The sequence below is a fragment of the Ctenopharyngodon idella genome, chromosome 9 (assembly GCF_019924925.1).
Source record: "Ctenopharyngodon idella isolate HZGC_01 chromosome 9, HZGC01, whole genome shotgun sequence".
NCBI lineage: Eukaryota > Metazoa > Chordata > Actinopteri > Cypriniformes > Xenocyprididae > Ctenopharyngodon > Ctenopharyngodon idella.
This window is the reverse complement of record NC_067228.1, coordinates 28,602,666-28,629,930: the sequence shown is the minus strand read 5'-3', so window position 1 is coordinate 28,629,930 and position 27,265 is coordinate 28,602,666. Positions and strand designations below refer to the sequence as shown.

General features: G+C 37.1%; 1 protein-coding gene across 1 annotated transcript in view; it reads right to left on the bottom strand.

The window, feature by feature from the left end:
- The window catches only part of mycbp2 (MYC binding protein 2), a 107,828-nt gene that overhangs the window by 76,067 nt on the left and 4,496 nt on the right, over positions 1–27,265 (bottom strand). The window contains exons 2-13 of the mRNA XM_051905991.1: positions 26,979–27,054; positions 20,112–20,327; positions 17,548–17,701; positions 17,261–17,457; positions 11,918–12,160; positions 10,761–10,832; positions 10,441–10,537; positions 10,114–10,187; positions 6,737–6,875; positions 6,538–6,614; positions 2,132–2,336; positions 1,871–2,035 (exon numbers count right to left, since the gene is read on the bottom strand). Of these exons, the coding sequence (XP_051761951.1) occupies positions 1,871–2,035; positions 2,132–2,336; positions 6,538–6,614; positions 6,737–6,875; positions 10,114–10,187; positions 10,441–10,537; positions 10,761–10,832; positions 11,918–12,160; positions 17,261–17,457; positions 17,548–17,701; positions 20,112–20,327; positions 26,979–27,054 (1,715 nt within the window). The remainder of the gene's footprint in view (positions 1–1,870; positions 2,036–2,131; positions 2,337–6,537; positions 6,615–6,736; positions 6,876–10,113; positions 10,188–10,440; positions 10,538–10,760; positions 10,833–11,917; positions 12,161–17,260; positions 17,458–17,547; positions 17,702–20,111; positions 20,328–26,978; positions 27,055–27,265) is intronic.

The window sequence follows — 27,265 nt, the reverse complement described above, 5'->3', positions numbered from 1 at the left end:
TGAAAATGGAATTTACAATACAATGTGAAATGTCACAGAATTTGTAAAAATTAAGATGAATAAATCAAAAGTACTGTTGTACACTCAGTCGAGTCGTGATATAAGCAATCTGAATATTAAAGCACAAAACTCTATATGTTCTGCGTGAATAAGTGGAACAATTTTGTCTACTACACATACTCAAACGAGTGGCGCTTGTGGTGTTTTCAGCGTCTGCCATCTCACTATATGAGGACGTGAACTTCATCTCCAGAGTTGCTCTGAGAAACACTTCAGCTGCATTTCATCAGTTTATTTGATAAAAACTATCGGCATATCTTGGGGTGGGCCATATAGCGGGACACAATTAAGGGTTGGTTCACCCAAAAATGAAATTTCTATCATTAAGTACTCACCCTCATGAGTCATTCCAAACCTGTAAGACCTTCTTTCATCTTCGAAACACAAAGATATTTTTGACGAAATCCAAGAGGATTTTTATTCCCCATAGAAAGCAATGTAATTACCGCCATTCAAGGTTCAGAAAAGTAGTAAATACATAGTTAAAATAGTCAATGTGACAACAGTGGTTCAACCTTAATGTTATGAAGCGACGAGAATTACTTTTTGTGCACAAAAACAAAAACAAAAATAATGTTCTGACGTAAACACAGAACCGCTGCACTGCATCAACTGCGTAGAAGACTGACAGGGTTGAGAGAAAAAATTGTTGAATAAAGTCGTTGTTTTTGTTTTGGTTTTGCGCACAAAAAGTATTTTCGTCACTTCATAACATTAAGGTTGAACCACTGTAGTCACATTGACTATTTTAAAGATGTCTTTAATACCTTTCTGGACCTTGAATGACTAATGGTAATTATGTTGCTTTCTATTATAAAAGAATACCTATTTTCCTATTAATTTTTTGTAAAAATTGTATAGGGTCACTAACGACCCGAGGTATGTATTAGTGTACGTATTTTTTTTTTTCTGCACAACAATAATTGAATCTTTGATGACGAAATAAGCACAATTCACCTTTATTCCACAAGGTGGCAATGTCTGATAAACAATGATAAAGTGATGTTTCATTCAGACAGAAAACGAAAGAATAGGCAAAACATGGCTCAGCGATTTACTGCAGAGCATGAATACAATCAAATATGAGTGTAACTGTCACTTGATGATGGCGAATGGGCTCATATTCGCGATCTCAAACCTATTCTGAAAACTATCATTTGCTGAATGTACTGGGAAATGAGCTCAGATGGGGACAGTGATGATGGCATAAAACATCTGCTCAAAATGAACCCTTCCAAGCTCCAAAAGGTAACAAAATATGTTTTATTTTATTCTGTAATGGATATTATAATATTAGGGAAGTTTTATATTATCGCGACAGGTGGAGATCCATCCTTGTTAGATATAGATCTGGGTCGCTAAAGACACGAATATGTAAGAATGATTGGTGAAACATTCATGCATTTAAGGGTTAAAGGGGCTAAACACAGTTTGGTATTTGAATATGCAACAAGAGGCAAATCACTATGCACCAATTGTGGATGACAATATTTACATATCCTGAAACTCTGCTTCAGGATTTTTTAAAAAAGAAATATGACTAAATGTAGAGCATCAACTGCAGGAATATTTGCTATATCAGCAAAGTTAAGCTGGCTGAAATCCCATCTTAAGAAAAAGAAAAGAAACAGTTTATGTACATAGTCTGAACATCCAAATATAGAGTTTTCTAAATATATCCCCCTTTTGTGAATGCGGATCATGTACTGGCTTCTAAATAATCTCTCCCACAGGTGACAGATATATGGCTTTACAGAGAGTAATATGCTATGCCATCATTTCTTTCCTGCCATCTTTAATAGGCACTTACAGGTACTGTCGCTGTAAATGGCATCCTTGCCAAACATGTAGAGCTCTCCATCTTTAGTGACAATGCTGCTACTGCCATTGTTGCAGGCCGTGTAGGTGGCCGTCTTGGTCTCGAGTTTGATCATCTTCTTGGGTTTGTAGGGCTTTGGCTGTCTCCTGCTCTTTGCTAAATACAGACGGCATCATAAGAGGTTGATTGTCAGTTTACTAAAACATTATTATCCAAGATCAAGTATGTACATGATAAGAATTCCTGTCATACTTGACTCTCCGTCCTCCCCTTTGCTGGCGGAGCCTGTGAAGAAGACGCTCCCATCCTCTGCCACCAGTAGGGCGTGGGAGCCATCATGGCCCACTGAGAACTGCACAATCTTTGGCGACTTGGTGATTGGCAGCTCCACCCACTTCCCAGCCGACGGGCCACCCTGCTTGATACCGAGGCTCTGATACTTTCCAGTATAGTAGATCTGCATCAGTGGAGAGGAAGACAAGCATGTTTACATCTCCCTTGTGTGTTATCAATCCTGTGTTAAACTGCACTAACAAATAATAGAATAATAGATAATAGAAATGAATCACTGAAATGGCACTCAAAAACTGTTATACAGAAACTACTTAAGGCATTCAAGTAGTGACAGGACAACTAATGCGCCTGATTGGATTATTAAAGGAATAGTTCACACAAATATGCAATATCCGTCATTGTTTACTCACCTTCAAGTCGTTCTAAACCTGTATGATTTTTTTGCTTCCTTAGACCACAAATGGAGATATTAGGCCCCCCAAAAAAAGAAAATTACCCCATAATTTACTCACCCTCAAGCCATCCTAGGACACAATCAGAATTATATTAAAAACATCCTGGCTCTTCTAAGCTTTATAATTGAAGTGATTGGAGGATGAGATTTTGAAGCCCAAAAAGTGCATCCATCAATCATAAAACGTACTCCGCTGGCCTCCGGGGGTTAATAAAGACCTTCTGAAGCGAATTGATGCATTTATGTAAGACAAATATCTTTATTTAAAACTTTATAAAGTAAAATAACGAGCTTTAATAGGCCAAGCAGGCGCATTTATCCCTTTAATAGGCCAACCAGGCGCAATTATCCCTTTAATAGTCCAACCAGGTGCATTTATTGGCTGGTGTAAAATAGTTGTCCTGTCACTACTTCAATGCCTTAACTAGTGTCTGTATAACAGTTCTTGAGTGCCATATAAATATAAACGTGTCACAGGTTGACATTTCTTAATTGCGGTAATTACGACATGGAGTGAACACAGCATAAGCTCTTTGTTTTGGTTCAGGAGGAACTGTAAAAGATGGCTGCTGTTTGTTTGCAATGTTCAGTGACTGTGTCTACAGTGGACCGAATGCAGTGATTGGACAAACATTTATATATATATATACACATGTATATATATACACACACACACACACACATTTCTAAATTTAGACCACTTCTATTATTGATTGCTATTAGGATGTGAAGAGAGTTTCAAGCAATATATCAAAAAGTATTTAAGAAAAACATTGCCAATGCCTACCCTAGCTTTAATTAAATAAATATATGGGCTAACAGCTCCAGAGTGGCCATGTTTATCCACATGCGTGCAGCCCATGATACACTGTTTCCCCGAAACATGAGCTGCCTGCATGTAAAGTGCAGAGTTTCACTCTGAAACCAGCACACATCCATTTGCAGACTCAATGGTTTAATGTTTAAAAAAAATAAAGAAACTAAAATGTAAATATTAGTATTGTAATTTTATATTTGTACTAAAAAATAAAATTGTTTATATTTATTATATTTATATACTTTTTTACAGTACAACAATTACAATATATTTCTTATTTTGTTAAATATATTATTTAATAATAATCACAAAATCACAATTATTATTATTTTATACTGAATTGGTCAAAAATTGAGGGAATGCGGCCTTTGTGTTAGTTCCTGTAAAGAGTAAACCAAAGTGTGAACACCCACAAAAAAAATAAATAAATAATAATAATAAATCACTCAGCCATCACTTAGCCCTAAATGGATGGTTCCTACTCCAAAAAAAACAAACAAACAAAAAAAAATTCAGGAGTAAAAAAAAATTCATTTTCCTGCTTTTACTTATGTTTATTTTGCACTCCCCAACAAAATTACTCCTGTATTCCTGTATTTCTTCATATCACAGATCCCACAGAAAAAGTAAATTCGGCAATGTCAGTTTGCAGCCCTAGACAGGATGTTCATGTGAATGGTTACCAGAGGCTGTCAAGCTCCAAAAATGACTAAGAAGCACCATAAGTCTTTTTTAAATGACTTTATATTCCAAGCTATCTGAAGTTTCTGAAATTGCCCTTTAGCTCTCAAATATCATTTGTGCAATTTGAATATGTGCCTGGCAAGGACAAATGACGCTTGGGATCATTCAACAAACCTGACGTGACATGTCTTGACGTGTCTCGTATTTGAAGACAAACGTGAAAAAGATTTGGTAGGTCAGATACACATGCATAAAATATTAGTATATAATTATTAATAACATTAATAAAATACTAAAATAAATTAATATTATAAAAATAAATGAAAAAAATAAAATAAAATCTTCATTTAAAATTATAAATAGTAAATATTTAAATAAATAAATAAAATGAATGAAATAAATGTTATTCATATAAAATTAATAATTGGTTGCTATTAAATAATACATGTATTAATTTAAAGCTGATATATATAATTTATTCTTAATTAAAATGAAAAATAAATTAAAATATATAAAATAAATACTGTACTTCTGGAATGGAAAACACAACAACTACAATCAATAATGACAGAAAACACGTCAGCATTTTTGCAGTCCATTAACGTATGCGTGAGAAGAACTACATGACCGTCTCTTATATTACAGGCCACAGCATTTATTGGGAAAGTTGCCCAGTCATGACTCATTCAGGCCTGTTTTTATTGCTATGCTCACTGGACTGGATAATCTCCAGATAAGGTAAAGAGTTTAGTTTTACAGGATGATAAACCTAAAGCAGCTCTCATATCTCATGAGGCCTGGCACACACTCAATGCACCTCCCTAAAACACACTCCAACACAACAGACCAATGAGACACACCCAGTGTCCAAATTGAACTTTTTGCCACACCTGAAAACGGCAGGTTAGCTGAGACAATAAACCGACCATTAATTATTGCCGGCATTACTTAACGGGGCAATATTTTTTTACAATTCTAAAAGAAGTTACCTGACAGATGGTCAAATTGTTTTATGTACTCGCCAAAGCCAATTTGTACTTGCATTTAGTGCTTATTGTGTCAGTTTTGGAGCCTGTCCACTCCCCTGTATTTGTACTGCTGCAGGATCACATGTAAATACACACAAGCTATGCTCTCTTTGGCCTCTCAAACGCTCCAGCCTCACATAGTGTCAAAGAGCCTCGGCGCTCAACTGGAAGAGTAGAATAATCAAATTACTTCCAGTTATTTAAGCATGTGTGCGGCTCTACAGGCTGCCTTTTCTGCTGCTGCCGTCGCTTTCACACCAGAGACACCATTACTGCAATCAGCCCTGCCTGCTAGTGTGAACCCTCAAACACTGCCAAAACAAACAGGCATACACATAATCACTCACAAAACCTCCACTTGTGGTAGATTTTTGAGGATTACAAAATAAATGTACATGTTTAATAGCCAAATGATTGTGCACTAGCTGAATTTATTAAGGACTGTGCTTCGGTGCTCTTTCATTACTTGTCAACAGACCCAGTCTTCTCTAATCATACAAAAGCTCTTGTATTACTTCTAGTTTGGATTTATAGTAACACAAGCAAAAGCACAAGTAATATATGTAAGATAATGAAGTAATAAAAATGAAAGAAAAATAAATAAATTATATTGTGCATAAAGAAACTTTTTCTTAAAGTTCAGTATTACCGTAATGTGTTCATACAACTTATTTTTTAAATATATATTTTACTATTTACAATGGTGATTCTCATTAGATTGTAAAACATTTTTTTTAATTTGCATAAATTAAAGGCAGTACAATAATTAATACCACAATAAACGTAATACAAAATGTAAAAAAAAAAAATATACAAATTGTACAATTTTGTATATATATATATATATATATATATATATATATATATATAGTCATAATGCAGATCATAATGTCATCAGGAAGCGGAAGTTGCAACTGACTTCCATATTGTGATGTATTTTCATACATCAGTGGAGAGAAGAGTGTTATATCGCAGGAAGATTTGACAGGAAGATTTTAAATAAAGATTGCAAGGTCAAAAAAAAGATATATATATATATATATATATATATATATATATATATATATATATATATATACACACACACATGCTGAAACATGCATTAAGAAAATAAATTGGGTCAATTTCAATTTCATGACAAATTTATTGATACTGAAGATTTAAATTCCTAAACATAATTTCTCAGACCCAAAACATGTTCTTCACAGGTTTACTGCCATTTACCCAGTCATGATTTGCTTAATCTCTACCTCTAATCCAATGCTGTAATTATGCAGAAATGCTTTCACCACCACATGAAAAAGACTCAAACATTTCTGTTACACAGATTCATTTAAATACGAACGTAGAGAAACTGAGGAATATAGAGAGGTATGTCTACCTTCCCAGATGCCGTTTTCATCAAAGCAAACTCTCTGCCAGCTCCAATCAACGCCGCTTCCTCATCAAAACCTGTGCCTGAGGGCATAAACACACATGCCACAAGAGAGACAACACCAGTTTAGATAATTTTAACACTTACTTCCTCCTAAACACTGATTGCATGCATAGATATGTGTGCACTGAAGCACTGGTCTTACTGATGATATGAAGGTCTTTCTCCAGGTCAAAGAGGGAGATGCCACAGGCATGAAGACACTTCCTGGCCAGTTTGAGCTGCAGTTCCTGCTGTAGTGCTGGGTCTGAGCTGGTGGCGTAGATCCGCACCACAAAGCCATCCTAAATGAACCAGAACACACACAAAAACATTAATCATCACAAAAACACTACCTCTTTCTAGTGTGCCTACATCTGCACAACGGAATATCAATGTTTGGTACAGCAAGCGTAAGCATTTAAGCACAATTATACAATTAAACACTTAAGCTGAGCTGCAATAGGAGGTTCTTCAGGGTGTAGCATCAATGCTAATGCACTTCTTCCCATCTAAATAGGCAAATTCCTCTACAAGTAAGCATTTTTAGGTTGATTCCGCTAGAGCAGGGGTGTCCAATCCTGCTCCTGGAAAGCCACTGTCCTGCAGAGTTTAGCTCCAACCCCATTAAACACACCTGAACCAGCTATAATCAAGGTCTAATGAAGTATACCAGAAACCTCCAGGCAGGTGTGTTGAGGCAAGCTGAAGCTAAACTCTGCAGGTCAGTGGCCCTCCAGGAGCAGGTTTGGACACCCCTGTGCTAGAACGTCTTTGAGACATTTTCAATTCATGGTTCTGTTTGTTTGAGCATCCCAATTAGTTTGACACAGTGACTTCTGTTTGACAAAAGCAACCAATGGCGTGAGATTGAGGTGGGACTATCAGTAGCAGCAGGGGCCAATTCTGTTTCATTCCATGTCTGCTAAAAGCAGTCTTGATATGTTGCCAACCCAAACCACCCAGTCCAGTGTTTAATTTTTAAGGCAGTCTTCAGTGGCAAATGCTTTTGACATGTCGCCACATATGGACTTCTTGGGACTCTGCAATGTCACTCTTTTACTAGTCTCAGCCTCAGACGTCATGCCCACGGACCGTTGGATGAAACTTATGCATAAGGCACACAAAATTGGAAACACTTCAAGAGTTGTCACTTCATTGGTTGAATTCTACAGGATTTCCAGGAGATGTGTGTCACGTTCTTCAACGGTCCGCCTAGAAACAAATATGCCGTGATGCCAAACCCCCTTGTGGAAGAAGAATGCCGTTGTGTTTACAACTGTGACAATGAGCACTTACCAGGACCACTTACCAACTAAACGCTGGATTTTCAAAAGTATGTAAAGTTTGCGGCATTAACTCTTTAAAACACATCCAAGAGTTTTACATGCCGGTCTGTTATTGTAGAGACATCGACGTTACATTTTCACACTCCTAAACATAACACGGAACAAAATAAACTGTGATTGATTGCTTTACATGTCGGTCAGATGGCCTCTGGTCCTTGGCCAATGAAAGCTGCTATGGAGTTCAGACCTTCTGCCGTCAGTCTGAAGGTCTGGCTATGCGAGACTACTCTTTTACATTACCTCCATTAGCTTTAAAGTCCCCCTGAAATCAAAATTTAAGTTTTTTAGCTTTTAGTATGAATATGTTAGTCTTAATGTTATGAATAAGCTGGTGTGTTCCAAAACAATGACAAAATTCGCATTTAGGAGATATAAGCATTCAAAACTTCACATTGCATATTTTAAAGTGATATAGAGGAAATTAGGAGGATAAACGGTTAGATCTTAAAAGGAAACACAGGTTCTACTGAGTTTAACGGCTCTGGCCGAGCTGTGATATAAACGCTATTGGCTATTTTAAAAAAGGGGCGGGGCTGTTCGATAAATCGCCCTGTCAGTTGAAATTACGTCAACACATTGAATAATGCTGCGCGTTCCAAGACACTTCAGCAGGCTTTTAAATGTCTTTCTGCTGGCTGTTGCTTCCACTAAGTTAGTTATTTAGCTTCATACACTGGCTGTGAAAGATCTGTGCATGTATTAGCTGCCAGAAGACTTAAGAGTCATCTTTCAGCCTAATGGTGCAGTGACTGTGACATTTTGACTAGATGGCGTATTTTCACATTTTTAAATTATTAAATGTATTTTAATTTTTATTATTTATTTAATTAAAAACAGAAGCCCTGTATAATCCAGTTCATTACAATGCCCAAAGATATTCTGCATGCTTGAAGTCTAGTGTGACTGCATCTTAATACTGAACCATTAAACTTTTTTTCTGATGACTGGGCTTGTTCCAAAGCTCACTAGAATAGTCAATCTCAGAGGCTTTGACAACAGGCTTCAGTCTCTCATCTGAGGAAGTACAAAGAGTCTGAAGGAGAACTATGTTAGCATGCACATAGGAGATACAAAGTAGCACCCTCACAAATACTGGGCCAGTTTCATCCAGAAACGCGCACACTTAAGTTCAGGAAGTGTATGCTATGGTGAGACTAGGGTTTGCAGTCTGAGTTTGCATGAGTAAGTGCATGTGATAAAAATAGAAGACAACACACTGTAGGCTTTGATTTGCCACTGTTAACAAGCATACTAGTGAGCTTTCAAAAAAAGACGCTCCAGGCAAAAACCACACTGCTAAGAAATGCACATGCCCTTTCATCCCTCCAAGATATGTGCCATAACAGTTCAAAACATTAACCCTCACGACTTCCCTCCTTAACCCCTGTACTCCCTCACTCTTCATTCATGTATGCAAAAAAAGATCTTCAAAGGCAGATATGAATATCACATCCCCCTCCCCGTACTGCTGCCCACTCATGATCAGCCAGTAATATGCCCACGTCCAGTGCTGCAGCCCCTCCCCTGCCTACACAGCTATTATGCACACGCATACAGACACACACACAGCAGAGCTGAAATTGGCTGAAACAAAGGAGATCAGGTGCTGCTGACAGCCACAATCACACCACTTGAGAAAAAGCCACTGATCATGTTTTTATGATATGCAGGGGGAGGAACAGGGAAATCTGTTATCGTCTGATGAAGACCGCAGCATGGAGAAAATGGGCATTTTGGATTAATCATTTCTTGGGGTTCTTGGGCTATTCCACTCTCAGTGCATTCTAACAACTAATTTGAACACGTCTTGGTTGGCTATATCAGTTTGTCACCTACCAGTTCGGCAAATCATTGAAAAATCAACCATTAAAGCTCCTGCAAATAATGGTTTTCTAGTAAACGCGATTAATTCCAGAGTTTAACGTCAGCATTTTGCTAAGCTAATGGCAGGATACTCTAATAAGTAGAGAAAAAGAATAAAAGCACATGTAAATATTGTTATATACACACTATTTGGACTGCATTGTGGGACTGCCTTCACCCTGAAGCATATATACAATGCTGCCTTATTTGGCATATTGTTGAATACATTATAGAACAGCCTTTGTGAGTGTGATACCTAAAATGCTAACTACGAAGACAGCTCACTAGGTTTTGAAACAGAGCAACATCAGCAATGAATAAAACAACTTACATCTTTGCAGGCTGCAATCTGGTTGATAAATTCTCCATCGGTGAATACAATGTTCTGTGCATCTGCTTGTAGACCTGAGAAAGAGAGAGTGAAATTTAAAGAGGGAAAATTTGAAAGTTTTACAGTTTCAAATTACAGTCCAAATATCTATAGCTATATAGATGGCATATAGAAGGCTATTGGCTATTCAGTGAAATAAGGACAAGCCCTTGGATACGTCCTGCTTTAATAGGAAACATGTCAACACAGAGAAGAAGAGTGTGCACATCAAGCCATTAATTTGCCCTGCTCTTAGCGATCAATAGCACATAAGAGGGGTGTTTGTACCCGGCATTGTGATGGTGCCCTCCTGCTCCAGAGTCTCTGGGTTGATCTTAATGGCTGCCATGCTGTGACTGTTCATGTCTCGATAGAGCAAACAACCCTGTAAAGCAAATCGCCACAAGAAACTTTCTTTTGTAAGACTGTTCAATGAATGACATTTTTGTTCAAAGAGGTTCAAGGTTGAAAACGTCATAACCACAAAATGCTTTATTTATGAGCTATGATCAAGCTTTCAAACCCGTATTAAGAACTATACATTGATTACATAGATGTTATATCAGCAGACAATCATGAAAAGCACTCATAAAACAAGAGGTCAATACCTGGGCAAATCCCAGCCATGACCTTTTCTCCTCACGGTTCCTGATACGAGATGTGGAGTTGTACACATGGCCCTGCAATCGATAGCCTCTTATTAGCACACACACAAACACAATGATAAACAACCTGCTGCATCAGCACAAAACCAGATCTACGACTTCACAAATCTTAGAACTGTCTGAGTGTGGAGAAAAAAATTGCCCAATTTCTCTTATCTATATCAATAGAAAGTAAATGAACACTAACAACACATAATAACTTATTACTAACTAATTACCAGCGATGCACCCAAACACCAAAAAATGAAATTTTCACTTAACAGAAAAATGAAACCTAAAATAAAGTTTATTAAACTAAAAACGTATGCGTTTTTCCGCTCATATACACAACAAAAGTGGTTTGGGAGCGTTATGCGCATGTGTATTACGTGTTCAGTCAATAGTCTTCATGCACGAGTACTTGACAACTAGGGATGCTCATAATTAACTGGTTAACCATTAACCGACAGTAAGAATTTTGACTGATTAATACTATTAGTTAAATGGTTTAAAAATTCAAGTCATTTTTAAAGTAATTTTTTGAGATATTTTGAAAACATTTGCTGCATAGTTATAAAAAAAAAAAAGAAAAAACAAAAAAAAAAAACAAATACACTGCACATATAAAATTGAGTTTTGAGAGAAAAAAAAAAACAAAAGTCGCGTATAAGTTGCGTATTATCGTTACATTAATGTAAAATACTGGTAAATAAATCAAAATGTTTACCAACAGTATAAACATAGCTTAAGGCTATTTTAGTTCCCCTCACTCCAAAACAAATCTTCTAAAATTAGAATAGTGCATAAGTACGCAAATTGGGATGCAACTTAACATTCAAAACACGCCATCGGAGAAGCACTAATTAAACATCACCATTTCGGTCAATGATTTCAGCCATTCAAAATGGTTTCAGCTAAAACCAAAAAATTATTTTCAGAAAAATATTTTCAGTTGCCAAAATTTTGGTGCATCACTAGTAATTACTTATTATTTACTTACAAATCATTACTAAATTAATTACAGAACTACTTAATAGTAATTTAGTCTGAAAATTAGCTTAGCAAAATTAACTGATCTCCCATTTCCATTGGGAGATCAGGTAAACATAAGATATCCTCACCCGCACGGTGCCGCTGTACCCTGAGCCCACTTTGTAGAGACCATCCTTGCAGAGCAGGTAGAGGAAGGAACCATCTGTTTGAAGAAGACAGTGTTCATCTTCATCGATGTTTACCTCCTTCAGAACCCATTTGTTCATCAGAGCGGCCCGCTTAATGCCGTTTCCGAACCAGTCCTGGATCTGGATCTTTCCCACCAGCACCGCCTGCACACTCCTTTGTAGCGCGTTCAGGATTGTTGGAACCTTTTTGTTGTAGAAAATACAGTCGGGTCAGAATGCTGTACTAAAATACTCTGACAGGGTTTTCCACACCACTGTTGAGCTTAGGTCTGAACTGAATTTGATCATGGAGAATCTAGGCATAATACAAAGACAAAAAATAACATATCTTTCTTTTGTGCTTTCCTCACTAAGTACATGCAAAAACAAACAGCGTGACCAGCAGTGTTGGGGAAAGTTACTTTTAAAAGTAATGGGTTATAAGATATCGTGCTACTCTCCTAAGAAAAAAGTAACTAATTGCATTACTTCATCACTTGTTATGGAAAATAATGTGTTATGTTACTTTTTAGTTACTTCTCACATGGGCTGGGCTTGCTTTGTTTTTTAATAACATAAAAAAAAGAGTTCTATTTTTGGTAAATGTAAAGGCTCTTTCACACCAAAAGTGAAATGAAAAATTCTCAGGCTGAAGAAAATGCAAATTCACGCCTGTACAGTAGAGGGCGCAGCTCAAATAAACCAGCTGTGCTGCCATTCTGGATTGCATTAGAATAGGACACAAAAGAAAGCTCTACACTCTACAGCAATAAAAATAAGGAAACACAAATGTGATGTTTATCTAAAGTCATTTTTGCTTATTGGTATGGTTGAATTGAATAATCGAAGGTCAGCAGAATACACTGGTTAATAAAGTGAGATTAAATACATAAAGTATATTTGTGTAATTTAACATTTAATTTCTGCAGGTTTGCATAATATTCTGAGTTTGCATTTCACTGTTTTTACTAATTTTGAGAAATACTGAATCTGTTTTTGTGCTCGTGAGATGAGTAAATGCATGTTCACATTTAGTCTACTACAATAACCATCATGTTTACACAGCGCGCACAACGCCTCTGCACCTACTCTTGATTTCTCTCAACATGGGGACAGGAGAGGTGTCAGACTATAAATGGGAAAACAACGTAACTTGCGTTACTTTTTAAAAAAAAGGTAACTCTAATATTTTGTTGTCAATTTAAAAGTAATGCGTTACTTTACTAGTTACGTGGAAAAAGTAATCTGACTACGTAACTTGCGTTACCCCCAGCACACAAAATTTTTGTATAGCTTTAATAAGTATTATCCTGTATTTAATTTATACAGCAAAGATTTCTTATACTACTGTTAGTTTACTTGTCTTTAATAATGTTTGAAATGTATCTTAGGCTAGTTAGTTTTTGCTGTGGTATCAACATTGTAATCAAGAATTGTGAAATTTCCCTGGTAGCATACCTAAAATGAAAGTCTTATTTATTAGAATGCTAGAATACATGGGTCAAAAACAACGAAAACATCAAAATAATTACTTTTTTTGTGGTGGAATCAATGAAAATTTTGGCAGGGCAAGAAAAAATCTGAACCACTAGCCCAAGTGAAAAGAAAAATCTTGGAATGGATCAAAAAATGTTACATTAGTTTTAATCAGTCTAATGACTCACTCACTGGCTGAATCACACTGACATGACTCACTCAGTGATGTTATGTTTTGAAATGAAAGAACTGTCACTGTTACTTGTGAGACTTAAAAGAGTGTAGTTACTCACTGGTTGTTCATATGATTATGTCAAGTTACACCCCTACCAAACCTCTCTCTGCACCACTTGACCATTACCAGTCCATTCACCACAAAAACAGTAGGCCCCCCTTCAGCTATCTCGCATCATATCCCCAGGACACTTGATTTTCCCTGTTTAATATTCATGTTGATCGTTATTTAACATAAACCACTGTGTCCGTCTTCGCCCCACCACAGAGTTCAGCCAATGGCAGTAAGGTACTTTGATAAATGGCGCTATACATGATAGAGAGGTTTATTGATATACTAAAACATCAATGTTATTGCTTTAGATGACTCTACAGTTAATAATGATTTAGTTTTATTGCACTAGCTCTCCAGAGAATTAAGCACACTTTACCAAAGACTCAAGTCTTACACTAAGACAGGGTTTTGCAAGCTACCCTAAATAGAATACATACTAGAGATGCACCGATACTAAATTTCTCTGCCGAAACCAATAGCCGATTATTCCGAATGATATCGGCCGATGCCGATGCCGATACCGATAGTTTGGTTTTTCTTAAGGAAAAAAAAAGTCTCTCCCAAATAATGTTGCAAACTATACAGGGAACCCTCTCATATGGTACACTACAATATTAGAGGTTACAATTAACAACAGAGGTATTATATTCAGCTGCTGTTTATTTTCAGATATAATAATTACACTCAAATAAAAACTGAAATATTTGTATAACATAAGGTAGTTTTCATAAGCACTTGTTGTCTTCATGGCAAATTTACACAAACTTATAATTAACAGTAAATAAGCTCCTCTCTAATGTTTTTTTTTATATATAAATAGCTAAGGAGCTGTGGACATTGGAAAACTGAGGTAAATGTGACACTATGTGACATACTGTTCACAAGCTGTTTTATTGACATATTTCCACGGTTGAAATACAAATAAAGTGATTACATGAGACATGATACATTCCGGTAAGTTCTACTATATCTTTTAACATGTTCATGTATGTTTTTCGAGATATAGCCTAACTTGTATTGAAGTGGAAGAACAGACTCGTGCTCCACGCTGCCGCCTGAACTGAGACATTACAGCGATCTGATCCCATTTACAAATTTACCCCGCTACAAATAATATTTGATGTAGGGAAAAAAAACGCAGACCTGGCAACCCTGGCTTGAACTACGGGTGATTCATGGGGTCAAAAAGAGCCTGCTTTAACGTCACTGTTAATGCGTTAAAATTCAACACAAGAGTGATTTTCTTCACATGGTGATAATAATAGCCTTTATCGGTGGATACCGATTGTTGGCCGATGCATCTCTAATACATACATTATTTCCATAATTCTTTTCAAACCATCCATGTCAGTAAATTGATTCCAATCCCAGATTCAACAATCTACTGATGGAAATCCCTGTGTTGCATTTTTCATATATATAAAGAAAAACTGGTAAATATTGATGTTTACTATTATGTAATGTTATATTGGTGCATATTAAATGAAAATGATTAAGTATTGTTTTTCCTTAAGTCCCATTTTTAATGAAAAATAATGTTATTTTAAAATATATTTTCATTGTATATTGAACCTACTGGGCAACAATGGCTGTTTGGTTGAAAGGATGGTGTTTAATATATAAATATGTATAAATACATTTTTTAAAAATAATAAATAAAATATGTTTAAAGCCATTTCAAAGCAAATACATATATATAAAGACATATACCACATATCATCAAAAGACTGAAAAATATAGTCCAGCTCTATAAAGCACTTGATTAGAATGTACACGACAACCTTTGCTTGTTTTTCAGTTACATTCTGAATCACTTCAAGTTGGACTTGTGCACTGTAAACTGACAGAGAGTGACGGATCAAATATCACACTTTACACAAGCTATGCAAGTTACTCATGCTCCAATTAGGTTGTAGTTACCTTGGCAACAACAAATGAACTCTGAGTTTCTCTGATGTCTAAATCAGTGTGTGATATTGTCAGAGAGCATTAAGACATTTAAATAAGCAAAAAAAAAATGACAGACGCATATCATGCAGACTGAGGAGACTGAGGAATAATTGGCTGAGGGACTCTGCGCTGGCAGAGTAATATAATAAAGACGGGAAATCGGAGGGATTTGACATTTTCCAGCAATTCAATTGTTGACCTCCACATGCAGTTGCAGTTATGGCTATTGCATGCTGAGAGATGAGCAGTAATGTGCTGTCATCCTGACTTCAGATGAACAGCAGCTTTTTATGCAGTCTAAAATCTCAACCTCACTTACCAAGCAAGAAATCCACTAAACTGTTAAAAGACTGACTGAAATAAGTAAGGGATATTGTACATCCAGCCGGTTGCTATCGCAGATTAAACCCTGACAGTGTTTAGGACCCCGACACAAGTTTTGCATCACCCTGAAAGGGTTTATTCTGTGATAACAACCAGCTGAATGTACATTATCCCACTTATTACATGGCTATATTCCAGTAAATAATTAGACATGAAATTTTGACTCTAGTCGAAATACTTTATTAGCTCTTTAAATGCAAAGCTTCCACGAAGAAAACAGTTGCTAGTAAGCGGCAAGTTCAAACGAGACAGACATTTGAGGGATGCGGTACAGTCATACCACTTATTACACAGCATTTCACCACATAAATAATTATGGGGATAAGAGATATTGATTTGAGATCTAAGCGGTTCTAAAATCTTGCCTGTTTGTTATTTAAAAACAATCCTTGCAAAAATGGCAGCAGCTGCGTTTGTATGAAACAGAGAGCGAGTCTGTGACACCCGGATGAATGACATAATTAAATAACTGTATGCAAATATTGATTTGAGTTTTAATATTTTATTAGCTCACCAAATGCAAAACTTCCACGAAGGAAAAAACATTCCTAGCAAGCATAAAGCGCCGACTTCAGTTACCCGGATGAGCCTGTGTTATTAGTTTTTACCAGTTGTTATCGCGGGATTACATACCACTGGTTGACTTGATTGACCAATCAGAATCAAGTACCCCCCAGAGCCGTGTAACAACCAGTGATATTGTTAAAAATTGTAAAAAAAAATATTGTGATATAGTTATTGTTAAATTGAACATCAAAATCAAGTTTGGATCCTTAAAGGCATAGTTCAACCAAAAATGAAAATTCTGTCATCATTATTCATGTTCCAAACCTGTATGAATTACTTTCTTCTGCTGAACACAAAGAAGATATTTTGAAGAATATGGGTACCCAAACAGTTGATTGACTTCTATAGCATTTTCAGCAGAAGAAAGAAATTCATACAGGTTTGGAACAACTTGAGGGTGAGTAAATAATTACAGAATTTTCATTTTTGGGTAAACTATCCCTTTAAGGAGGGATGCAGAGCAGTAGGTGCTACACACAGCCAGAAAAAAAAAAAAAAAAAAAACAACAACAACAACACACAATTTTGACAGACCTCACCACATTTTTTTACTCCAGTCTTCAGTGTCACATGATCCTTCAGAAATCATTCTAATATGCTGATTTGGTGCTCAATGCAATCTCAAAACTTTCACTCACCTGGATGGTCTGGCATGCATGACTGCCATTGTTGGTGAGGATGGCAGACACAGCCTGGAGGGTTTTGCCAGTATCTCCCCAGGCCACCACAAGGCTGAAGAGGCAGGCACAGGATAACGCAGTGAGGGTCTGACCGGTGGGATCGTTCATCCCTGTGCTCCGCACCGTTGTCTCCAGCAGAAGGTGGAAGAGAGACTCTGCAGGTCCAACAGTGGTGTCATGATAGGAAATATACAGATCCACTTATATAAGTTACCATTTTATACGAAGAGGAAAAAGTATCTCACCTAGTACATCTGGAGGTTCGGTCTGAAAGCTCTCCGGCTGTTGTCCCTGGAGCATATCTAGAAGGGCCTGAAGGCTCCGTAAGCACAGTGACGGGTGCGAGAAACGAGTCTCCTTGATGAGCTCAAACACTCCACACAGCCCAATACCAATGATCTGAGGAGTAGAAGAACAAAGTATTACCAGATTACTGAGTGCACTGCTTGTTACAGTACTTACTTCCTTTTCATTCATATTTTTAGCAATTTCTTTATTTGCGAAAAATACTATAATAGGATTCCAGGATCAAGTTGCATCTAAAGTATAAATCTGTTGTTGTTTTTTTCATATTTAATTTTATATTAATAATTATTTGTTTCTAATTTATTAAATATTATGTAAAATAAACAAATTAAATTTTAGCAATTAATATGTATGTGCTTTTAATATCTTTAAATTAAATAGTGTTTTATTATATAAATAGGCTTTTTTTTTATCAGCTACCCTGCTCTCTAAGAGCAACAACAACAAAAAAAAGAATCAATATTGATCGACCACTAGTTTTTTTACTTTTAGAAGTCATCCATCACGTTCACTCTGTAGGAACATTTGGTCAAGTAAAACTGATTCCAGCAAAAAAGAAGCCATATGTGGACTGTGGAAAAATATATCACTACAGCATCAATGATGTGCTGTGAAGAACATATGTGGTTTACTTTGAAAAAGAATAAATAACTGGGTGTCCATGTGTTTGTTATATCAACTGACTTTTAATACAGTGTTCCCGTTTCACCTAATGGGTTTATGGGAGAACTAGTATGTAGAAAATTCGGATCACATGAGGATGTAAGTTAGTTTGACTATGCCTCTTTTATCTAAAAATGTGGTTAAGATATGGATCTTGCTGTGTAGCATATCTTCAGTAACCGCATTACAGCTGTGAACATCTACCAGGATATTTTAATGAAGGAATCTTTGGGAAGTTTTTTTGTGGAAACAGTTTGTTCCTAAAAGTGCTTCCTTCTTGTTATAAGACACTGTGTTGGGCTATCATAGCAAGAGGCCTGCACTGGTTCATCTTTCAAGGTCATCATCTAAAAAAGGAATTTCTGCTTTGTCCATAGGACATCTGAGGCCCTGTTTACACCTGGTATTAAGATGCATTTTTGCCGATCAGATCACAAGTAGAGGAGGGAGACACATTCCGATTTACACCTGGTGTTTTAATCCATCTCTTTTGTCCACTTTCGACCACTTCTATCCTGAATTCTTCGAGGAGAGGGTTTATGGGCGAATAAATGTATGGGCTTTTTCAGATGTTTCGATCTAATGGACAAAATAAGGTCATGCAATTTACATAACTCGCTCAGAGACAACGGAAAAACACACAAAGAGCAGCAGCTTTTGTTTCTGCTCTGATAGCTACAAGACCAAGCCAAACGCTGTGAGTGCGTGTTAGAAATCAGGAACGGTGAGAGAACATTGTGCTTGGTATGTTTTTCATCTTCAAACCAAACTTCAGCCAACAAAGTTTAAATCATGTCTGGCTAGCGCGCTTCCCATAATGTTTACGCATCGGTCATGTGGCTGTTTGAACACATACAACCACATGAGTGTCTACACTATGAAAGCAATCCGGTCGAATGAATTTGACTACCTCTGGAAGTGAGTACCTGTCGAAAGCGGACAAGCTCAAAACGTTTTAGACTCCATTTACACCTGTATTTAGCATCGTCCACTTGTGATCCCATTGACCAAAATGCATCTTAATACTAGGTGGAAACAGGGCTTGAGAGAAATAACAAACACTAACACTAAAATAATGCAATAAACATGGTGGTGGTGGTGGATGGGGTCCCCCTCGGCTGAAATAGTGGGGACCCCTGAAAGAAATATAGAAAGCATTTCTACAATCTTTTACCATTAAAATTATAGTATTTTTTAAGTGTAGTAAGCTTCCTAGCACCAAAAAAATAAACTTTGAACCTTGAACCTAGCCAGACAGCATTAAAGAATCACAGTTGAGCTCCCAACACTAAGAAAGCTTAAAACCTGACCCAAAGGTAGGCAGCAAAATTATGCTGTCTTCTAACACCATGTGTAAACTAGATGCAAGTGGCACGATGCAACAAAAGCAAATAGAGCCTATAATAATCAGTGATTCTGTCTACACTGGATGCAGTAAATTGATGCTATTTCTGATGTACTCCATGTGACTGCGCTACTTTTGACAAGAGTACAAATGGACTGGAAATTTCACTTTGACAAGTCAAGTGTAGGCAGACTCGAGCTGTTACAGTGCAGGGAGATGTTGACAGGACAATGTCACACCCAATATAGATAGTGTAAGATAACTTGCAAAATTAAAAAAAAAAAAGTGCAAAGGGAAAAAAGCCTAGACTAATTTAATTTAATGTTAAAGTTCTGATATCGCAACCACCCAAGAATCTCAAATAACTGCAGTTTATAATATATCCCTGCAGTTATCATAAAGAGAAAAAAAAAGGTTAAACAAAATAATACACTAAATCATGAACGATTAACCACATGATTAGGCTTCGTATATGCATTGATGTCATCCACTGACCTTCGGCAGTTTGACGGCAGGTTCGCGATACTCCTCCTCTTCCTCACTGTCTGAGTCGCCGCTCTGCACAGAGCTCCGGGAGGCCAGGGCCAAAACGGCTTCCTTCTGCTGCCAGTCCAGCACGCTGTGCCGTACATTACAGTACACGTTGAACGCAGAGGGGTTGCTGTGGAGTTTGATGTCAGGCACTGGAAAGGCCCCATCTAGAGTCTCTGTCTGCCAGATGATAAAAATACAAAAAGAATTAGGAGCAATACACAAGGGGAGGAAGGAAGGAAGAAATATTGTGAGACAGTAGGTTATAATGCATGTAGTACCACAGGCCTTGGGGAACACGGTACTTTATTGATTTTTATAAGGCAACGAGAATTGCTACTGTTTGTAGATCTACATATACACATAATAAAACACAAAAACATTCATTATCAAATCCCTGAAACTACCCCTAAACTTAACCTTAGAAATAATACTGTAAACCAGATAGTTCAGACTGAATTTTGATGAGTTATATTTGAAAATACAGTAAAAAAAAGCCAAAACACACACATACTCAAACCTCACATCAGTTGAATATTGTTTTAGTGCGTCAGTTTGTAGCAGACAATGTAATTTTCTCTTCAAGTGAATAACATCATACATGTTGAGATATTTTTTCATTGCTATTACCTGTAAATAACGCAAAGCAGTCCTGACCACTGATAACCGCATGGATATATCCACCGTAGTATAAATAGAACAGTAAAATTGTACAGTATACCATCATATCATCCATCCCTATAATATAGCTAATGTTTTATTGTCCCATTCATCAATCTATCCCCTGATAGGCTTGACTCATGAATTTGTCTTTATATTTGTCCATCTGCCAATAATAAAGGATGATGTAATGCAGAGAAGGTCATTCATTTTTAGGCGGACACCACAGAGAAATCTACCCCCCTGTGTTTGGCACAATGACATCAGACATCTCAAGTCATTAGGAAGCCACACATCTATGACCCATGCCTAGCTAGCAGCTCAAAATACTTCCTGTGATTTGCTATCAGTGCTGCAAAGCAAAAAGAGCTTGGTTAAGGTGTTACACCACTAGCGTCTCTTTGCTTGTCCTCATAAGTTGTAGGTGTGTCACACTCACTGACTGAGAATATAGGAGCGCTGACAGTATACCCGACTGCCTCTGACTTTGCTCTCCAATACAACGTCCCAAATTTGCAATGCCCCACTTTGGCAGTAAATGAATGTGAAGCTCACTGAAGTAAATCATGTAGGCCTATAGTTTCAATGAGAAAAAGACAGACTGTTCTGCCTCCATTTTCTTATTGTATTAGTTATTTGAGGAGCCCTAGAAAAACCAACATTTAAAACTATGTAAATGAAGCCAGTTTCCTGAAACACAGTACAGTGGTGAAACAAATCTACAGTGGGATGGCAAAGGAAATTATATTTTACCCAAGTTGTGAGTTTCCAGTGTGAATTGAATGTAATGAGATAGAAAGACAAAATGGAGCAAAATAAAGAAAAGATAACATGGTCTTTCTATTGAGTTGTCCTTGACAGCAAACAGCAAATGAGTTCGTTCTTTTAATATATAATAATCAGGGCTCGACAGTGTGAGCATTTCACTGGCATTTTATGAAATGTAAGGTTATAAAAGGTCTTAAATATCTTAAATGGTATAACAAACATTTTAATTAGATCTTAAATTTGGAGACGGAGAAACAGAAACTTTGAACTTCAAAGTCTATGATTTAATTAAATAAATCGGAGTGCTGCATATTTTAAAATGTGGTGTTTTTAATATGCTTTAAGACAAAACGTGCAAATTCATAAGTCAACACCATTGCTGAGTATTTTCTCTTTAAAACTGCAGTAATCTAAAGACAGTTTCAAGAACGCGGTTTGAAATCGCTAGTGTTTGTTACGTCACAAACTACTAATTGTGGGGTTTGTGATGTCATCAACCCGGGAAGAAGCTTGCTGTAATCCCTAACAGCCGTTTCTTGTACTCCTTAAAAAGCGATTTCTTTAAAAGAAAATATCTCCCTTTGCACTGAACTTTAAGCGTTGTGACTTTGCAGATGTTGTTTATGCTCAAACAGCAACATTACACACTAACTAAAGTTAAAAAAGTGAAATCATAATCAAGGACCCCTTTAAAGAGTAAAATTTGGTCTTCCATAGTATTTGGATCATGTTACCCACAGGTAAAACCACATTTTTCACCTCACCAGCATGGTAAAAAAATAACTATTGTTTCTATAGTATTTGTTATGAAAAACAGTAGCCTAAAGACATTTAGTATAACGCAAATGCACAAAACCTGCTATAGCTTAATAACAAAAAATACTGTAAATATATGACATTACTCCTTTAATACATTTAATGACTACATTAATATAATAAAAATTGATATGAATATCCCACATTTCTATCACAATATCATGGTTACAGTTTGTGTTACTAAAGTAAATCCATTGTAAATATTGGTGATTTGTAGATTGAAAAGCCTTCTAACTGGTTAGTTGTGGCACAATGTTTCTCTTAATTTCTGCGTTAGTGCTGTTGAGAACGTCAGCGCCGTTTCATCTGGCTTAGTTTAAATCATGATTTGTATGGTTTGTATAACTCTGCACTAAACTTGAACGCTTTTCACTTGATCTCACATTGTTGTTAGTGGTCGTGTGATCGAGACGGTCAGCAAGTAAATGCATTTGCTGTAAGCTCTGTTTCGTTCTGCTCTTGGGGCGTTTGCCATTTAATGTTTTTCATACGCAACAGTGGCAGCACTTATCAATTAGGCAAATTGGTATTGGCACCAGTGCAACAGTCTGCAACATGCATGTGCAGCATTATTTGCATAGTTCATAAACATTATACCGAACACTTATCAAACTTTTGTTATAATTTTATTGAGGAAAAATATATTACAATAATTATCGTTTTTATTGCCCAGCCCATAGAAAGACACGCTGTTATGCTTATGACTGAAAATTTCAAATAAAAGCAGCGTTTCCACTGCAGGAACTTTCCCCAGGAACTAGGGACTTTGGGGTGGCACTCAGTGTGTTTCGACCGCAGGGACCAGGGTCTAAATGAAGTTCCGGGTAAAAATTTCCCTCTCAGAATGTCCCTGCGCGCGGGGTAGTACTTTTTCAAAGTTCAGGAACTTTCAGGGGTTGGCCTTGGGCTAAACATGCTGATTGGTTGAGTTCACGCAGCATTTTAATTGGTTGACTCCATGCAGCATTTTATTTCAACCACTATTTTTAAAAGTCTGTTGCGGTGCATGCAGTAAGAGTTGTTTGCTAATCAAATCAACAATGGAGTTCAAAAAATACGACCAATGGACAAACGACAAGGTTCAGGCTTTATTAAGCATAAATGTGGAGGACGAAATCCAGCGGGAACTGCAAAGTCGCGCACAGTCCTACGTCACTTGCCTAATCTTCACAGTACTTTAGACCACGATGGAAACACAGACAGCAACAGGTCTGGGGGAAAAAAGTTCCTGGGACAAATTGTTCCGGGTAATTTCAGTGGAAAATCAGCTAAAAACACTAGCCTCAGAAAGCAGCCCTCAGAAATAGCAACAGAAGAACTGTGCACACCAAAGAGGACTTCTGCTGTTTTTCCACTGACATTTCTTCATTCGATAACAATGCAATCAGCCACATACTGAGCAAGTAACCAAGGGACATAACAAGCACTTGGAAGAACAACCTTTAACAAAACCATAATTGAGCAATGTAAGGAAAGGAGATGTTCCTTTGTAGCTGTACAATGAGAGAATACAGAATATAGACCTAATAGCCATAGAACAGACAATAAAGTCTAGTATATGAGCCTGAAAAAGGAGGGGATGTTTCTAATGACCACATCAGTTGTGGTTAACTGCTACCTCAAGAAAGAAAATGAATGTGCTTTGAACAGCATAAGGAGTTTCCATTTTTATCAAAGACATTGTTTTGGTGGACAAACTTAATGCACAGAGATTACTACAAGTAAGCCATTCATAGTTGCAGCTCTGTAACACTTGAAAATTCAACATCTTTAGCACCAATGAGCCAGCTGGTATGAAGCAAATTGTATATTTATTTGTTTCTGTGGCAAATCTGATTGAAATATATTGCAATGCCTCTATGTTAGTAAAGGGGGTGACAATTATGAATCTCGCTATGGTTATATCAATCATAGCATGTAACACAACGTGGACACACAATGATGTGTCTACTATTCCATTCTGCAGGCAACAACTGGGGACTTACAGCTGCAACAAGCAGCAAACCATGGCGCAAGAACTTAGCTAAATAAAACGCAGAGGGGCCTGAAGGTTGTATTTAGAATGTGAAAAGCCAGTCTGTTCAAAGGTACATGAGTCATACTATATACAATTTACCCACAAGTCCCACCACTGTTGCCCTGAAAGGTCAAGAGCTAAATAATATCAGCTTACAAGAAATACTGGTGAAATGAGAATAGCTAGTTTAAAGATCATCACCTCTGCAAGCATAAATGTTACAAACTAAGGGCCCTATTTTAATGATCTAAGCGCATGGTCTAAAACACATGGCGCTGGTGCACTTAGGGCATGTCCGAATCCTCTTTTGCTATTTTAACGACAGAAAAAACGGTCGGCGAAAAAGGGTTGTACCTAGTCTCTTAATGAGTAATGGGTGTGTCATGCAATAAACCAATCAGAGTCTCATCTTCCGTTCCCTTTAAAAGCCAGATGCGCTTGCACTATGGCGGATTCGCTATTTACATGGCAGAATTTGCAAGTGTAAAAGACCGAACGTTTCTCTAGAGTGAAATCCTTTTATTTTTAATATTTAAAAATGTTTGTATGCTGCTGCGCGTCCCTGTGTGAGTAACAAGCAGAGTGCGCGTGCGTTGTGCACCTGCCTATAGGCGCATATTACTAACACACCCTTTAAATAACAAAAAAAATACTGCGCCACTGACTTTAGACCAGGTTTTTGTTGGTCAATGGCGCAGTCATTTTCAGTTGCCTGAAAATAGCAACGCGACTGAACGTACCTAGTTTTCAGACCAGCGCATGGGCAAACAGATGGGCACGAGTGCATTTGCTATTCAAACAACATGGTGCAGGACGTGAAAATGATAACTGCGTCGATCTGAAACTAGACTACAATCTGTGATTCCAAAGTATAGTATCCACACCGGTGCGGTGACTGACAGCAAACATTAGATTCATCCGCACTGTGGAGTTGTGCCAAGGCACAACCCACGTTAAGATGATAATTCCGCAAACAGCTGCAATTGCAGGTTTCAAACAGAGATGGCGACAAAGAGGCAAAACTTACGGGCTGCAGCTTTAAATATATATAAGGGGGGTGGCATCGGAAAATGGTTTGAGTTTCGGGGCTGAAAAAAAATATTACTCATTTTACATTACAGAGAAATACTAAACCATAATAATGAGCCTTTAAACATAAATTAAGTGCTAAAGTGCACACATAAAGCTTGCACAAGTAATGATTATGAATGTGTTGGGAAAAAACAGCAAGGAGACGGTCTGTACATTTTAATTTAATTTATTATTAAATTAGTGTTAAGTGTTCAAAAAAAATTATATGTGGCACCTAAAAAATAATTTTAATAAATTTCCTTATAGGAGCCAATAGCTTCTTAATTGGTTTTTCTGGAGCCCTGTATTGAGATTTTATTTTTTAGCTAGATCGCCCACTCTTAGTCCTCAGTAGCACAAAGCTGTCTGGGATTGTGTAATATCACAGATAAGAAATGGAATCAAACCAGCAGGGCAGTAAACTCAAGAATTCACATTCTGATCCATCAAACAAAGCAAACTGAAGTGTTTCAACACTGACAGACACTTCAGCAGTATGTCTTGAAACCGAGCCCTCCCTGCTGGAGGAACTCCACCCAACTGTTTGTAAGCAAACAAAGGCACGGAGCTCCTTTAAGGTGGCTGTGGCAGAGAAAGAGAAATCTAAATGAGCTCTTACTCCTTAGCCAGCAGGGTTTTAGAGAGGATTATTACAGCATATTCCCTTCTCCACTATCTACAATCACATTATTCTCTCTTACCCCTGCCTGTGAAGCACTCCAATCCACTAGGGAAAAGAGAGTGCCTGGGAAAGGATATCCAAACACAATCAGGCATTAACCCCCACGCATGCTTTGGGGAATGGGAAGACAATACACAATATCCAATACAGGACATTTTGGGTCTCAGCCTATTTTCTGAGCGCTGGTAAACGCTGTAGACATAGTGAGACAAACCCTGCTGCCAGGCACACCATAGGTGCTCACTGCAGGAGATGGAGGAAGCTGTTGCCATGGAAACGTGCAACACATGGGTCACCATGCAACAGCCAATCGTGACCTCGCCACTCCCGCATTCCCCACCATGTGTGAGTGTTTACTGGTATCTTCTCAAATGTAATGACTAAAAGCATGAAAATATGTATGTATAAATATGTATTCAATATGTGCTGTATTGTGATTTGTAATCAATGTCAAAACTACTATTATAAATAAAAATATCTTAATGGAATTAACAATTGCACCAAAACGGCCAAACAGAAAATCCTGACAGATTTAAACAAATTTGTCAACAGAATCATTGTTATCTGATGTTAAAGATGACATATTGATGAGAAAGAAGTTTACAGTTTTTGAGATGACATGAATCTTTAAGCTATGTGAGAAACTAACAATGAAATACAGACAGATCCAGCCGAAGTCTATGGAAGAAGTCTTTAAAATTCAAATGTGAATATGAAAATTATGCCAAAAATGTTTTTTAAACCATATAATTTTAGTGTCTGAATGAGGCAGCAAATGTGTAGCAATAAATACTCAAATACAGATTCAAAATCTTACCTTTGTTCTTGTTTTCACTTTTGATTTGACTTTTTGCCGCCTTTTTAGTTTCTTCTTGCTCAAAGCTTTCTTTCCCCTGGAAAATATTGACACATGTTAGATCTGGATTGCAGCGTCAGCTATCATTAATCAAAAATTAACACAAAGGTCTATCTAGATAATAACAGACAAATGGCATTAAGTCTTTTCTACACTGTAGCTTATTCTGGCCAAGAACTGCCTGCTTAAAAAGGAGTTTGTTTATAACCAATAACAATAAAAATGATAAGATGTTTTAAAATCATTCT